Source organism: Bombus affinis, chromosome 10 (assembly GCF_024516045.1).
Source record: "Bombus affinis isolate iyBomAffi1 chromosome 10, iyBomAffi1.2, whole genome shotgun sequence".
Taxonomy (NCBI): Eukaryota; Metazoa; Arthropoda; class Insecta; order Hymenoptera; family Apidae; genus Bombus; species Bombus affinis.
In genome coordinates, this window is record NC_066353.1 from 14,125,178 (window position 1) to 14,143,254 (window position 18,077).

At 37.4% G+C, this 18,077-nt stretch overlaps 2 protein-coding genes across 3 annotated transcripts in view; one reads left to right on the forward strand and one right to left on the reverse strand.

Annotated features, from left to right (window-relative positions):
* LOC126920909 (alkaline phosphatase-like) overlaps nucleotides 1-18,077 on the reverse strand; it is a 248,005-nt gene that overhangs the window by 97,040 nt on the left and 132,888 nt on the right. The gene's annotated exons all lie outside the window — the stretch shown is intronic.
* Nucleotides 1-18,077, forward strand: part of LOC126920924 (caspase-like) — a 35,494-nt gene that overhangs the window by 14,334 nt on the left and 3,083 nt on the right. Inside the window, exons 3-4 of the mRNA XM_050731934.1 lie at nucleotides 5,604-5,779; nucleotides 12,273-12,396. Coding sequence (XP_050587891.1) covers nucleotides 5,604-5,779; nucleotides 12,273-12,396 — 300 coding nt within the window. The remainder of the gene's footprint in view (nucleotides 1-5,603; nucleotides 5,780-12,272; nucleotides 12,397-18,077) is intronic.

An 18,077-nucleotide genomic window follows, 5' to 3' on the forward strand; every position in this document is an offset into this window, starting at 1 on the left:
GAAACGATTGTGTAATTGTGTGTTCGACACAATTTATAATTTTCACTCAATCATGAGTTACGTAAACGTAGAATTTTTCCAATAAAAGAGTTCGATTTAAGGTGTGACTGTGGATGTGAAGTGTGATAAATGTTTCAATTTCCTGCTGCAAGAATAGTGGAATTGTTAGGTGAAATCGGTTCAACGAATATGTGAGAAACTCAAACGAAATCCTTTACGTATTGCAATGAAATCAGTTTACGCTTTCTTTTTGTTATAGTATTCGTACTCTATATATCCTTTTAAATTTTAATTCCATTTTATTCACTTTATTGAAGACTCTTCTATACAAACATATGCATTTCATATGTTTTAGTTTGGATTAAATTTTTAGCTGAAAGAATCAATAGTACGGCTGTTCCGTGTTTTTCACCTGCTTTATGTTTAAGAAGTTCGCGAAATTGGTCTTCTGTTACTTTGTAAATTTCAACTGTTTGATTCTACGCGCTTTCTCTTTAAACACGTTGGGAACGAGCACTTGCATTTCACTAAACTTTTTAACTTCCATATGGTCTACTATATAGTATATCTATATGCACCTGAATTCCGTAACTGTTCAAATTCACGATTAGATGAACTCGCTATACCATTCCACGAAGCTTTCCCATCCTTTGATTCTCTGACTCTCAAACTCGATCGAATTCCTTTGCACATTCCATTGTTTGATTCCAATGTCTGACTTTACTTAAACTCAAATGTGTTGGTATTTTGATTCGAGTGTGATTTCGAAATTCATTTCTAAAATCCACCAAGTATCCATTTGATCCTCGTTTGAAATACACATTCGAGATATTCGCTCGTGGAAAGTACTGTGAATTCATACATTCGCAAGCTGCAAGAAATTCATCAAACTCAACACTCGACCATTTTACCCGGCACAACGTTATATATACCATAAAAAATGTTTCGTATCGTCCTCTTCTTTTTAACGTATCACTTTACAACGAAACGTGGAAATACATATGTATCGTTCTCAAGCGAAACGACGAGTAAAACAACGTAATAATTCCGCGCCAAGAGAGCCTCGTTTCCCATTTGATCGAGTTGATAACGAAAAATAGCAAACAGCACGCGAACGGAAAGCGTACACGAAACGAGCTATTAATGATCCTCGTTGGTGGCAATATAATTACAGGAATTTCACAGGGACCATGTAACTCCCATCACGTTTGAACGTTTATCGAAACGGCCAGCGAGAAATTACGTAAACTGTGCACGTGGAAAAACGTGACCAGCACCGGCCGGATAATTATTTGCATTCCTTTTCCTATAACTGACGCTCCTCTTCGGCATGGTGTGCTCCTGTCACCCTATATCCCGTTCTCTGTCTGTTCGAAGCTTCGTGCATCTCGACTCGAACGGTACGAAGAGTGGCTCGTTTGCTCGTACCAAGAGCCCTGTTTCAGCGGTTGCCTTTAACGTCAAGCTTGCTGAAATGTATGCGCCCGCGAATGGCCACAGCTATACCGGTTGTCTCAAAGAAACACGTTCAAATATCGTATTAGTTCCTGAATTAAGAAATTCCGTGGTTTAATATCTCTCCTTTCACCGATATCCGTCAATTTTATTTTTAGCATGATGAACACACATACACACTTTTCAAATTATCGAAATTTTTTTTTATGGATCCGATTTGTGCAATATCTTTCTATAAAATATTAGTTATTTTAATACACATTTCGTATTTCGACAAAGCAATATGTAAATCACTTTACGTATATTTGCACAACTTCTTGGTTTTTAATAGACGAAGAACACGTTTCGATGCCGGTGAGACCAAGTATACGTTCCTATTCCGTTCCATCAGACACGTATCGATCATAAGCCATTCCTACAAATCACGCAACGCCCTCTATAAATAAGCTCGCATGCACATACATATCCGTTCACGCCTCCAACAGAGTACTAGATTTGCATTCGCCGAGAAAGCATCAACTGACACCGGTAATAAACTTCTGAATTTGTAGCATAGTAGGGCGTATTGATCAGTGGAAAGGGCACACCGGTTTCCTCCTAGCGGAAGTGGATGTTGCTAGCGGATATTGTTAGTAAGAGAGCTCTGGTATCGGGTTATTAGATGCGGTAGGGAGGAACAGTCTCGCGTTTACCCTCGCTACGAACCAATTACCTCGAAGCACATCCTATTTCGTACGTTTGCGCATCCTTTTGTCTACTCAAGATCGTTCTAGTTGGTTTCCTCGTGGAATACTTTGACGAGCGACCGCGTCCGATTCCATAATTAATTCGGACTGAACTAATTCGTTCGAATTAATTAACGCGTCCGGATAGATCGTGACGGAGCAAGCGACGAAGTAACGAGCAAACTTCGGTTACAATGACGCGTATAATCGTCGAAAGCAAGTTCTTTCGAACGCGAACGGTTCACCGGCTGCTACGTCCTCTGCGCTTATACACGGGCCGGAGGATCGCACCGAAGCAAATAGCGCGTGAAATCGCCCCGCTGCTGTTCGAGAATGAATTATACGGAGATTTTTCTCCGCCTCCCCGCGCTAATTCTTCTCCGCTCCCGGCGCTTATTTGTTTAACCTGGCAGGCAGCCGAGAAAATTGCTAACTTCGCGAACCATTTCGTAATGGAATTATTTTGTTCTTGTTTTCGGTACGCTCAGCCGCTTTTCAAAAATATGATATATCGGAAATCTGAGATTTCGAACTCGCCAATTCGAGTGTTTGGAAATTTGAATGAAAATTTGAGAATTGAATAACGTGAAGGTTTAAAAACTTGAAAACTCGTTTAAGAAGATGTAAGGATAGAATTAAACATTTCCCTCAAAGACTACATTCTTAATAAATCTAAACACACGAAAAATGTATGTAGGAATATAATATTGTAAAGAATTAATACGTACGACAATATCGCTTGACGCCTATGGTATTTCACAATTTCCAACGGCAAACATTTTGGCGCTGCAAGTAGCGGTAAATTGTATACAGGAAACGAGTGGAGGACGTGTTTATACGTTTGTCCTCAGTTCGCGAAGTACCTTTTCCAACGGTAGCATTCCAAACAACTGTACCGAGGAAAGGGAACAGTATTGTGCGAAAGAACGTTTCAACTTCTCTGGAACTTTTCTTGCTTGCCCGTAGTCCTGATGGACATTGCTAAAACGTGTCAGCTGCATCTTTTAGTCGTTTCAAGTCTGTTTTCCAGACACAAACGAATTATCATACACGGAGACCACGATGAAAATTAGTTTTCTAACTGCATCACACGAAAGAAGGAAAAAGGCGGTAATTTCACACACTTTGGTCTCTATAACGACGAAAAATTACAGAAAGTGATAAGAGAAATATAACGTGAATATCTATTAAAGTAATTAACGGATAAAATTCGAATGGAATGCAAATATTTTTGGATAATATTTTTTAGACGTATTTAAAGTAGTTAGTAGTAAAATGTGGCACGATTGCATTTTCGTCTTTTCTTCCCATTATATTTTAATCCCGTATTATCTAAAATTCATTTCAACCATCTCTTTATAAATCTCGGCTAAAAAGTTAATTACCTGAATAGTTTTGCAGGCCTTTATGTGTATTTCAGAGTCACGTTATCACGCGGTATATACTAGCAAAATTAAAAAGTAGGTTTCGCGTGCGAGAGTTGCGAGGAATATTCATGGAGGTGAATATACAAGTACGATATTTATAATCCTTATAAATAAGTTTTGCAGGCAGAACAAAAGTTTGTATAGATAAAATTTGACTGTGGATGTTTACATATTTAGAAGAAAATAGACGCAAAACTGTGCAGGCTATGAAATATAAAATGGAATGTATATTATAATTCGAAACAAAGTACTTATTCGTAAAGATTTAGTGAGTGAGTCATGTGACGTTAATAATTGATCTCGTTAGATATGATTAATATAATTGTTAAGTAATTTAATTATTATCTAGTAGTATCGGTATTTTACGTTACTACGATAGAAAAAGAATTCAAATTGGTTCGAGTACATCGGATTTAAGTAGATTACTTGATTCTAAGATGATTTACGGACTTAATAATAATAGAATACATCGTTAGTAAAGTTTTAGTGAAAGCACAATAAGACCGTAGATATTAAAAATAATACATAATAAAATTAATACGTATAAGGTACATTTCTGCAATATTATAGAATCTTGCAACGAATCACACGTAACATTCATTGCATCGCTATATAAAGAGCTAAAAAGTTCGCGGAGAGTCAATAAAGCTAATTCACAAAGAGAAGAGCAGTATTGTCCGGGAAGAAAAATGAAATCCGCTTAGTTTTACTCGATGATTCGGACTAATTGTTACATCGTTAAACAGAATTAAACGTTTGTACGCCATAGAATTGAAAATGTAAAGAGAAAAAAAATCGCCTTGTTAAATGGTTAAACTGTTTAAGTTATCATTTCGTATCTTCGTAAATTTCATATCCGAAATGGCTATCGATTACAAAAAAAAGCAAAAATGCAATTCTTTTAACGAATAGTTCTAAGAAAATCGAATTACAAAGATCGCACATATTTTACTTGAAATGAAGGAAGAAGAAATACCAATCTGAAATAATCAAGAGAAACGTAAAGGAAGAAATGACTCGAAAATGGCTTGAGTTGAATTGCTTTGAAATTTAAAGAGCAAATCGAAAGGTTTGGAAAGTTCGTTTGGTGAACGATTCGATGAACGAGTTCGAATTGTTTGCAAAAGTGATTTTCAAGTCTGACGGTGTTTGCTATGGTAACACAACAGTCAAATCGGAAAGGGTGAGAGGTTAAACGAACAATACGTGTCGTCGTTAACCTCTTGATTTGCTTGCGTATGACCCATCACGGTAAACAGCTCGGTCATCACTATTGTGGACCACACTGAATTAATTAATCCTTTCATTAAATCTAGTGCGGAAACTCGCGCACCACTCGAATCTATAACGCGACACATACTTGTTCCGTGCGGTTTCCAAATTTAACACGAAGACTTTTATTTCTGTAGTTTCAATCATATGTACCATATCACGGGCCGTAGTAATATTATTAATTGATGTACTTGAACAAGATAATATTAAACGATACGAATAAGCCAGTAGAATAGTTTAAGTCAACATTTACGAATGTGAAAATAACTAGCTGTAATGGAGAAGTAGAATTTTGTTCTATTAGACGCGACAACTTATACTGAATCCCAAAATGAAAAGTCTTGCACGTTATCGACTATGCTGATTTGAATCGATGAAAAACGAGCAAGCTTAAGCCTCAAACAACATTCGACAACCACGGTTACCTTAATACCTCGAACGTCTCCAAGTTCCAAACACCTGTAGAGCTTACTTGCCCGCTATGTCTATGACAGTAATCGTCAGCGAATCTGATACACGTATCGCGATAGTATCAAGACGTAGGATAATCTACATCCACAGAAATAGTAATCTTTCCAAAGACTACGTGATTTTCGAGAGTGAACATCGAAATGTCGCATAGAGCTTCGCTTTTCCAATATTGTTCCCTGTATCAGCTACTCCAGCAAACAGTCCGAGGCCGTTATCACAGGCACCACCGAATTAATTAATCCTTTCATTAAAGCTGCTGCGGAAGACCACACGGATGCCGACTGTCTGGTCGTAGCTGCTATGTCGCACGGAGAATCGGGTGTCCTGTATGCAGCCGACAATGTGTATCCAGTGGAAATGCTTTGGAGCCCTTTCCTTGGCAATCGATGCACCAGCTTAGCAGGCAAACCGAAATTATTTTTCATTCAGGTCAGTTGTCTTTTATCAATTGTAGCTTTCAACGTGATCATCTGTTGTCGTTAATGAGCTTTAGATCGAATATCTATTAATATCGATGTACTATATTGGTGATCTTTTATCTGTTTTGCATAAGCTGACACACGTGCAAAACAATGATACGTTACAGTTCTATAATAATACACGATTATTTGATTAAGCGTTTAGAACGTAGTATCGGCATTCTGTCAATGACAAATATTCAATTTAAACCTTGCTAATGAACATGCTTCGCTTATTGCTAATAGATATCCTGAACCGCACACGATTCAATATTCATCCGTGAAAACTATTTGCCGTTTGCGAGAAGTTCCATGACGAGTTTGAAATTTAGGCCTTAACAAATATCCAGTCGCTGGGTAATCGATATTTAAATTATATGCATCGCGTCGTAAAAGAGATGTTATTATTATAGAAGAAAATTCAACAATCTGAATCCATACTGAATTTATTAGCCATACTGAATTTATTATTACAAAATATTACTAAGTAAATTGTAGAAATTGTAATACCACGAAAACACACACACATACACATGTATATGAATTTTCGCAATATCCGAGTAATTGAATAACTTCCTATAAAAAGAACTCAATTTTTCGCGTTTTGACGTTCGTTTTAGATTCACGGAGACATAATATTTACAGAAGGTAAATACGATAGATGGTAGCAAAAGCAACGAGAAACTTGTATTTATGGTTTGCATGTATACTTAACTAAATTCTTTCCATGAATGTTTCGGTTCTTCAACTTTCATGATACTTCGTTCATTAGGGCTTTTCGCAGCAGCGGTGCTGAGTAATTTTGCTGGCAATTGAAGCGGGTGCGCAACTAACAGCACATACGACGGTAGCTTTATAAATTAAAAGGACGTGCACGATTCTCGAGTGTATAAAAATCTGAATGCTTGCAATACGATCGCGGAATTATTAACAAATTATTTGATCTTCAAAACGGAAACGGGAAAAGCTCGAGCTATAAAGCGACGACGAGGCAATAGGATAACGCAAATATTTCACACGACGATAACGTAAATCTTGATTTCGTTCGCGATGTAATCCAGGTTGACTCCCTTTCCATTTCTCTGCTTCAGGATGATCTTTTGAGGATTTGCAACGCGAAGCGCATTACCGTGGAAACGCTGTGTTTCCTAACTCTTTCATGGTTCCGCAAAACATTTATATACATGGTGCCTCTTTTAACTGGAAACTGCGAAACACATATCTCGGAAAAACGTGAACATGTCAAAGAAGTATAATATATCGTATGTAATATATATTAGAATATATAGCTTCTCGTGTGTGGAGCAGCGAGGAAGGTTTCAAAGTCGCGTAAATTTCTTTTAAGCGGAATACCATATTTCCTATTCATGATACGATAACGTTTGCAAAGACAAATCCAGCGAGACGCAATAATAAATTATTCCGTTTTATGGGAGATCGTAAAATTTTCTGAATCTTCCAAGCACTTTTAAATAATAACTTGTAACAGTTTTTTTTTTTTTATTTCTCCATCCTGTTGTTTGCAAATCTCCTTTCAAAAGTACACGACAATTATCCACGGCCACGTACAAGAAACAATTCTATTCTTTCTTGAATAGTTATACATTTTTGATAAATACCATGCTCGAGACCATTGAAAATCAGCAACAGCGAAGCATTATATTTTTGTAAGGACATTGTTTGGCTATTGTTTGGAATGCTTTATCATTTCCAGTCGAAGCAAACAGCTTATATATCCCACAAGATAATGGAACTCTGTCGAAAGAATTGCATAATGCGCTGAATAATTATTACTACTTCCATGCAAAAGGGACAAAGCGATAACCGCGAAGAAAGAAGTTTGTTTATTCAGGAGAAAATTGTACTTCCATTTCGTTATTGTTTTACGATCTTCGCCATTCTTCCGTCCTTCCTTTTTCCGATAAGTTTTCATACGGTCGGCGAAACTACTTCCTTTTCTGAACTGAACTGAAATCCATACAGTCAAATCGTTTTCATCTGTTGGAGTCCGCGGCTACAGAATCATGTTTTGTGCGATATAATGAAAATTGGAAAACAAGCTGTTTGAGCATATGTCAATTTGTTGCAACGTAATGTTTTGTTGTGTTTCCGGTACAGTGTGTTACCCACAATTAGATTTGCGAAAATGCTCATTCGCGTTAACAGTGTTCCAATCGGTTATTGGAAATGCGGAGCCATTTTTGTACCAACCACAGAATTTACAGGATAAACTGGTAATACGGAGAAACACTCGACGATCGGCTTCTATAAACAGTACGGCCAGCAACGTATATTTCGAGGGCAAATTAAAATCGCAAAACAAATTTGACGCGATGAACTCGTTGACGATGTGTAGAATTATAAATATTGCTCGTCTGAGTTCACGCGAGAGCAATTAATTAACAGGGGGAATGAAAAAGACATTAGTACGTAATCGTTGAAATGGATACTGTGTTCTAATCAGAGAAGATAGTTTTTCTGTAAGAATTTTTTTTTCTTTAAATCGACACGTATACGCGAGTCTTCTGATAACGTTTTCGATAAGCGATACGAGATACCTCATTAGTTATCAAATTTATGATAAAACACAGAAAGGTTGGCCAGAATTTTATATTCTTTCGATCAGCGTCGTAAAAACTATAATGCTCCGTATAGAAAAAGCTGAAAACGGTCGATCTTCTGAAATGCTCCCATTTACGAAGAAAGCACATACGTTATATGATGAAACTTTTGTATAGAACAATTTTTCAACCAGTGCATAATTTAGCAGGTATTTCAGTGCGCAAGTTACGTACTTGTTACAAGTGATGGATCGCAACGGGGTGTTTGAAAATATTTCATAGTCACAATAAAAATAGGAAATCTAAAGGTGGAGCAACTGACGCTTCAAAAATATCCAAAATTCTGCAAACGCCATCAAACACTGAAAATTTACGCTTTCTGATTCCTAAAATAAATTAACACACATTTTCCCTACCGTCGAATTTTCCATTGCTCGAATTTAATCCTTTCCTGGTTTCCATAGTTATTTAAAGCAACGTAGCCGCCGGGAAATTCGAAGTCAGATCCGAGAACACGCGTTCATTAACTTCTACTTTTTACATTTTTCTACTTTTTGCTCAGAGCGAGAAAGAGAAACTTTCTCGTTACAAGAAATTAATCCCAACCACAAAGAGTTAAGAGTTCGACGATAGGGGACACGTAAGGATTGAGGGAACAAGCTCGTTCTCGCTAGCGGGAAGAGGCACTAACGCTTGGGTTTTCCGGTTCTTCACAAGTGGAGAGGCGGCGCGCTCGCTAACGGAAGTGGAAAAGACGACATAGTTAATTATCCGTACGACGTTTCAAAGGAACATGAAAGAGTTTTATAGTTGACGAGGTTACTTCACAACTCGTTTAACGAGCTCTTGAATACGTACCACGTTGTGGACGTACCACGCATGACATTAAGTCGCGGAAACTCGTGTGCGGACATGATTACGTTTGCGATAAATGTGTAAGGACAAGGAGGAGCATCGACGTGAATTCGGTGGAGCAAAGAAACGTGCAGAATAAACGAAAAGTTTGAAAACCGAAGGTGTGAAAACTACCCAGTCGCTGCGCTCTTTTATTTTGTTGTTTGTACCTTCCTCTTCTGTTCTTTCGTAATTTCTTTCGGAACGTAACAATAACACCACTAGAATTTTCAAGTATTTTGAAATTGTAAGCAGTGATTTCTAAATATGACCAATATCGTATGAAAATTCCAAAAAACATTTGCTTAAAATTTGAATTTATTTGAAAATAATAGCTTAGAGAAGTATTTTTCACGTTTACGAATATCTCTGCGATACGAATTAAAATTCACCTGGACCATCCAAACTGAATTTTTTCTCATCAGAGAAAATAACCTGAATTAAATAGAGAATATTAAACATAAAACTACTACCTCACAGAGAATATTAAACATCAAACTACCTCACGATTTATGAATGTTCAAAATTAACTTATTCTGTTATTCCAACTCTTATTCATCTTTTCACCAGCATATTCAAACGCGGCTAGTTTGTGGCGTTTTAAAGGTATACGTGCGGACATTACTTTTTGTCTTGCAATGTCCGAATTACATTTAAAGACACATTGAAGGGTCCAACTAGAAACGTTGAGATCGTATTCCTTTGCAATTTCTGCACAACTTCTTAATGTATCGTTGGTAACTTTAACCATTTATCTTTCAATATGAGAAGGTAACTTCTGTTTAGATCCACCATTCTTATTTTTCCCATTCCTAGTAGGATCGCATAAAAAATTTAATATAACTTTATGAGATCGTCGAACTTACGTGCGATTTCACGAATTCCTAATTTTTGTCTTTTATATGCTAAGCTTGCACTTTAGTCTTTTTAGAACATTGTGCTCATTAAACGCTTCACAAAAGAAACGCTTGAAATAAGCACAAAATGTAGAAGTCGTGACTGTTCTGCTTTGATGATAAAACAGTTTCCGGTTATATTTTGACATATGCATAGACCATTTCAATGATTTTCACTTGAAATCTATTATTAGATATTTATTAAATTAGATTAGATATTACATGTATTTTCGCATCGTGCAATTAATTTTTTCGCATTATTTTCTTAAAGTTCGACAATGCCAGAAATATCAGTAGTGTTATGCATATATTAGGCTGTCCGAAAAGATTTTTTCGTTTCATAAGTGAAATAATAGATGCACAACATTTTTTATTTTATATTATTTTATAGATTTATGTATGATCCATTTTGTTGTAATAGAATAAAATGGATCAAACGTCATTCAATAAAATAATATAAAATAAAACATGTTGTGCATCTATTATTTCATTTATGAAGATGTATATAAATTTACGCAAATATAAATATACATGGTGACATTCGAAACAGGTTACGCGTTTCGATTAAAGCTTCATTTGAGAAAACCATATCTCAGACGGAGAAACCTAATATTTATGAGTCTTTCACGCGACGTGTTCTGCGATATCACAGATAGCGCATTTATTTAAGGTCCTGTTTCGTAATAATTCAGCGTGCATTTTAATCCAGCGTTGCTCGTGCGAGAGCCGCATAAATCAAACGGGTGGGGCACGTTTTATCGACTAACGACCGCGGAAAATCTGTAAATTTTACCGCTTTGTTCACGCGTCTCGTCCCGTAAAACGTTCTGAGATCGTTATTTGTATCACGTCGAATTCGTGTTCAGCTGACTGCTGTCACATATCGTCCAGCTTCGCAATTTTTGTCATTCTGAGAGCGATCCGCGCGAATCCTGTGACAGAAATTCGCTTGATAATGTTGTCCCTTTCGCGCATAGAACATTGCAAAGAAGACATGCTCACGATGCATAGAAGAAACAACGACGCACTCGTGACGCATATTTCCTCTTTCGAGAGAACGCCAATTGAAAAATTGAGAAATGAGAAGAAATAAACGAAGAAACAAGAAGAGATTGGGCGGAATCGTGGAAAATAATATAAATTTACAGAATCAGTGGGTGAACATGTTTTGGAGACAGTACTGATTTCTAAGGAGAATTGGTTTTAGGAGATATTACTTTGGGATGAGTAGTAGAATGATGTACTTGTGGTGTAGGGATTTGTAATCATTGTATTCAACGAAGCTGGGGAAGATTTTTACATAATCGGATGCGTAATAAAGCAGTTATAACTTTTGATTGATTTAAATTCTTTCCCGTGCTCGCCATATCGTTTAGTTATACAGCTGAAAGATCTGTACAGCTTGAAGATTCATTTACCCCTTAATTTGAAAAAAATTATTTTCGTAAAATTCTGTTGAGTTAGATGAAAAATGTATACGGTGCAGTAACGTAAAAATCAAAAGGGCAACTTTACTTCACTTTACTTTAATTTACCTTACCGAGTAAAGTAGGTCTATTAAATTTAACGATTAGTCGATTAAATCTTATGTATACATGCCACATATTGTCGGAAGTCACAAATTTCTATAAAAAGTCACGCCTCGACATTGTAGCAACTGGCTAACGTCCGTCGTAAATTTGGAAAGAGCATTTATGACATCCGGTTGCCAATTCCGCTTTATGGCGAGCGAGGGCAGAACCTGCACGCCAATTGTGCTATTTCCGCAGTTAAGTAAAACGTGATTTATAGCGGAATAGCTAGTAACCAGTTCGACTGGAAGATCTGTAACGAGATTCTTTTCCATACCAAGTGCTATAGGTATATTAAGCCGAACTTTTTTATCGATTGCCTTTATATCAACTTCTATCGATAAACCTTAACAAATACCAACAACAATATCAATCACGAACGTAACGTAATTCGAAACGGCGACTATCATTAACAGATTCCTTTTGTTCAACTTCGGATATTAGCATTTTGAAGGAAAATATCGTGTTTCGTTTAAACGAGCGCACAAAAAGAAACGTCGTAAGTTACTCGACCACTCATGTATGCGTCTTCTTTTTCACAGGCTTGCCGTGGAACGAAGCTGGACAATGGGGTGGAAATTATTCATGAGACGGATTCCACGCCCAGTACTACCTACAGCCTCCCTGCCTATGCGGATATTATGGTCGCGTACTCCACTTACGATGGTAGGTAGATGCATGTATTTTACATTTTTTACCTATACTTTCGACATACCTACACGTACACACGCATAGGTATGCATACGTATACAATGATTGACGAACGCATTGCGTGGATGTTCTGTTGGCGAGTGCGTGAACGAACTCCTTATTTCACGAGCCGACACGTACAACAATGCTCGAGCCAGGTACGTGCTCGACGAGGGCAAAGTTCCTGTTCTCGGTAGCACGAGAGAGATTGTCTTCTCGAATTCGCGTTTCAATGGATGTTTGGCTCCTCAATGTACGCGACAACGTGCGTGTGCTTCTGTTCACGCTCCTGTACGCTCTTGTCGGGTCTTCATTTGCAAGTCAATAGCCGGAAAGAATAGAAGGACTATAAATTTCTATGCTGGCTTTCCTTGTCATGTTCGCGGATGTTTGTACGCAATGTGGCGGATCGATGCAAACGTATTACATGATTTAGCACGGATGAAACGTACCTTTTGGACTTTATAATTAAAAACATGTAAATTTCGTGGATTTTTAGGAACATCAGATGTACAAATCTAAGTAGTTAGTCGCACCTAGTTTAATAAAATATGAATAAGCAGCCGATATGGTCAGGTCTGTCAGAGCGATATCCCATTAAATCAACCATACATGCAGCAAACCGGAAACCTTATCCTTAACCTTAACGAGATCCTTATAAACAAGAAAATAATTGGTCAGTTTACGGTAAAAAAGGCAAAAAGAACAATTTGAATTAAGTTATAAATGATTATCTTTTAAATTAACTCGGTAAAGATAATTTAAACGAAGACGAAGAACAAATGAACAATAAAGATGATGTCAAAAAATTCTTTATTCCAAAGAATTTCTTTGAGCAATTCGTGCAAATGCTATTAAAGAGGTCTCTCAGAAGGGACTACAATATTGTGTCAACTTTGCATAAGAGATATTACTTTCCTCATTCATTTATTATCTTTCTCATGCAATAATACGAACTTATGAGAAAGGCTTTTATACAGTTAAAAGGAAACTTGACATAACGAGATAAATTTAACTTTATATGGAAAAATTATCGATTAACTCTTTTACTAAAATATCGTACACGATCTACAGAATAGATGTCGATTTTGAAAGAAAAGGCAAACCGGACTTTCGTTCAAACGTTCAGAGCGTTCAAGCTGTAACGCGAAACGACACTCGTGGCAACCTCTAAATTGCTGTAGAATCTGAAATCAATGCGCAAAGGCATTAGCAATAATTTCGGATATCTTCGTCTCGCGTAACCTGGCCGGATACACGTAACCGGTAATATCAGTTTATCCGATTTAGCTTATGTAGATTTAAACGATAGGTCGTAGCAGCGCGTGGGTGACCTACAATCGTAGGCAGCCAGTCATTTGGAATATTAAGCTTAGAGAACAGCGATCTATCGATGTTCTGAATAGCTCAATTGGTTAGGGCAATCGTCCAACAAACGAAAGATCCGGCTTTGAAAACTAGTCCAGAAAATTAATCAAATGATACTTTCCCTTTTCGGCACAATGGAAGTTGCTTTGAACATCTGCTACGATGTAATTGTTCGCCTGAATGTGACGATTCGTAAGTGAAAACTTCTATCATTCGTAATCCTCATTTTCTCTAAACAGAAATGCGTGTTATAGATGAAGTATAAAATTAATTTACCACCAGATCTCGTACACATATTTTTGTCCATACGTCAATTCAAGTATTCCTTTATCTGTATGCTATTACAAGACGCGAATTTTATCCGAAATCTTGCACACCGTTAACAAATTGAATAATACCTAATCATTTGGCAAATGGACATGCAACCGCAGTTGCTAATACCTCGTGGATATTTGGCAACAAAGAACAAAAGGAATATTTCACGCGGCTGTCCGGACCAATGTTCTTCGTTCGTGCTAATTTATCGGGGAAAACGTAATAAGCACCCGAACTCAAATTGCATGCACGAATTATTACGTTAATCGTGTGTAACCTGCTTTGAGCTGGTTACACATAAATACGTATAAGCGCGATATTTCGTCGCTACAAAGCGTCTTTGTTCGCCGTTTACCCACCAGGATGTCGCATAAATAATTTTCATTTATGCTTCGTCCTTCTTTAATCCGCTTACTTTCTCAGGCACATTTTCAAGCGAACGAAGAAGGAGGATTTAAAAATGCTGGTTTTCGTTGACGAGGAACCGAGACCGTTGCCAAGCCTGGCTTGACCTTTCTTGACCTACCACCAGCTGGATTTTTCCCATCAGTGAAAATGTTCATCCGTAGAACAATTACCTAACTGGTCTTTGCTAAATATTACTAAAGTAATACAATGGTCGCTGGCGTTTTCATTTGTGATCCAACGAACGCATAGTTCAGTCACGGTGAAACCTACCCAGACTATATCATCGCTCGAGTACAATACACAAGCTGAAACATTTCCTCCGCGGGTGAAATTACGAAAAATTATTTTCAAAGGAAGAAGTAGTACAGAATGAACTTCATGATTAACAGAGTTATGCTTTGTATTGAGAAGAATACGATGGCCTACGTTTAATGAAATTAATTAAATCGACACAATGGTACAGAATTAATATAGTAGTATGAGACAGGAAGTGTTAAATTTCCCAATTTTTAATGAAAAATATCGAAAGCAGACGCTCTTATCTCACATATCTCTTCTTAAAAGTAATGGAATATCCTTTTGAGAGAATCAGGATATTGAAGCGCTTCCCCTCAAAGTAAAATTCCAAAGAATCCTAAAATGCCGAAACAAAGACTACGAGATTGCTTCACTATTTCCAACAATAGCTACGAGTATACTAAAGCTTAACGTCGCTATTATAGTCGCAAATACATTAAATAAATACTCAACCTCTTACGCGGCGGAATAACTAATCGCTTGACTTAAGCGGTGCATTTGAAATGGTTCGTTCGGCAGAACGTTTTCGTTCAAAAGACTGAATCGTAAAGGACCTTTAATTAATGATCGAAAAAAGCGAGCGAATAGCGGTGGATAACTAGGTGCGGAGAACATAATTTAATTAAACCGGAAAATTTGTTGCGTGGAATTTAATTGAAAGCTCAACGTTCGACAATGTCGGCTAATTATCGCTATGGGAGTGTGTAATTGAATAGGCGGCGCGATTAAAATTTTGTCCCCCGGCGAAAGTCGAGAACTTTACGTCACGATGTTCCGTTATAGTTCAGACAGTTTCTTCGATAAAGGAGGAGAGAGGCAACGATCCATAACAGAAGCGATATTGTCGCGATTGTTCGTGGACGGCAGCGATACGACAGATTTATTGTTCCGACCAGGCTGGCACAGATATCATTGACTCGCGTCACCGGCCGAACATCGATCTCCTCGACCGCGTCATCGAATTGACAGAGTAAAATATTGAGTTGCGCGTCATTTTGGATCGTTAACCGCGGTTGATTTGCGTCACGTGTTAAATAAACGGATCCTATTGACGAGAAAACGGACAACGATATGGTCAAAATTAGTCACAAAGCATCGTGTAGTACAACCATCTACAGTCGCGTGGACAACAGATCGAAAATTAGTGTATTTGGTCTTTGTACGTTAAACACGTTTAACGTTTGATCATCGCAACGTTAATTATGTCCTAGTGTTTCTACCTTTAAAATCAGACTTTATGAATTTATCACATATTTTTGAAAAGTAGAATGTTCTATGCTGATAAAAAATTCTTCCGAACAAATAATTCAAAAATGTACCAAAGAGATCTATATTCACCGATTCGATATGCACGTCAAACCGTCCTATAAAATATTCGTGAAAATAATACACGGCGCTGGAAATATTGCACGAGTTAAAATAACGTCTCTTAATAATAATAATCTCAGTCCCTGCATAGGAACCCATTTATATGTATACGGGTACTAAATACGCATGTTCTCGAGCTACAAACAGGATAACGGCCAATCAGATTGTTAACAAAATTATTTGATAACATTCTCATGGTTTCTGGTGACAAAGAACCGTGATTGTTCCGTGTATATTGAATGAGGTGAAAACGCGTGGCCACATAGCACGGAGCAGTGAGCGGCTCGTTGTTGGCGTATAACATTTTCCAGCTTTGTATGTATTTTACGCCGGTGTCAGCACGTTCGCGTGGAAATGTTCTCGCACAGAAGCGTCCAGCTGCTTTTGAAATAGCTCGGTGCGTGGTAAATCATTGTTATATATATTCCGACGACAACAGGAATCGTTACAGATTTCGTTGCGGGACAAGTAGAGCTACACGAACGGCGTTGCGCGTTTATTCGTGAATCGACCGGCATCGATATCGGCCGCAATATCAAATAATAAATGGTGACTCCACCGTGCTTCATAATTACATCGTTACAACCGATCGTATTCCATGTAATATAAGTCCGGTTCAATAGCACAGGGAATATCGTATCCATGCGAGTGGTTGGATCTCGGATTCGTACAATCGTGACTGAAGTACGATCGAACAATGCAAAATTAAATTCACATTTACTGAAACGAAACAATTATCAGTGAAATATCTTTTTCGATGACGTCACGTTGAAAATCTGCCAATTTATACGCAGTTATAAAAGAATTACCAAGATTTTCATATTAACTGTGCAATGAGATCCTTTTCAAATATAATTGCTTTAAGAACTTCTACAATCGAAGTAGCGAAGCGAACGAGCTTCCTGAAAAAATAACACGTCCAACGAAACCAATTATGCAGTCATTTAATAGTACTATATTGATAAAATTCGATAAATATATGATTTCGTGGAGATGTATGCTTCAAAATTTTCGATACGTTGCGCAAAGCGTTCTTGGAATAGGTGACTGAATTATAGAGAGGTGTATCGCACATTTTTAAGTCAATATTTATTTTTTATTTTAAACAAGATTTTATTAAATGAATATTTCATAAACACGACTGGCAACTGCACAAGTACGATCCTTTTTTTCATCAGACTAAAATTGTATTGTCTCCTGTAAAAGTCAAACTTTTTGACATTTTTTCCAATAGTATAAAAAATAACAAGCGAGTTTTTCGGACATTCTTTTAGAATTCTTTAGAAAAACGAAACAAACATTCTTTGCAAGTATTATAAGCCTTATCGTCAATTAGAGGTACAGTTAAAAATTTATTTTTTATCTTTTTATTCGGAACAATGATTTATTTCATCGTTTCAGACTATTTTAAACCATTTTTATTTTAACCTATCTGATATATCTCGAACGCTATGCAATATATGGAGAGGCATGCACGTTCACTCGCTTATCGGATTTTTGCAAGCCTTCGTTTATTTTATCGTGATTTGCGTGATGGTCAGACCGTGTACACATGCCTAACAGCTGCGTTAAGAGAATATTCGTTTCGTTCCTCGCCTATCGTGATCGATATCGGGGAAGAAAGTGGCTGCCAGAGAGGCGAGATGCTCGAACGAAAAGTGCCGCGAATAGCGATGAGACGATCCGTCGTGGTGACGAAAAAACTTCCAGAAGGACTGCTGCTTTTAAAGAACGCTCTCTACTTCAGCTCATCGCGTGAACTTTTTCTTTTCTTCTCTCGTCGAATGGTAAAGAGACACGACTGGACCTGCAGCTGCGATTCTTCCGTGTCTCGAGAAGGATCGTTTTAAGAAATTGATTTGTCTCCAAGTGATTTATTGCCGATTTATTAGCGATTAGCG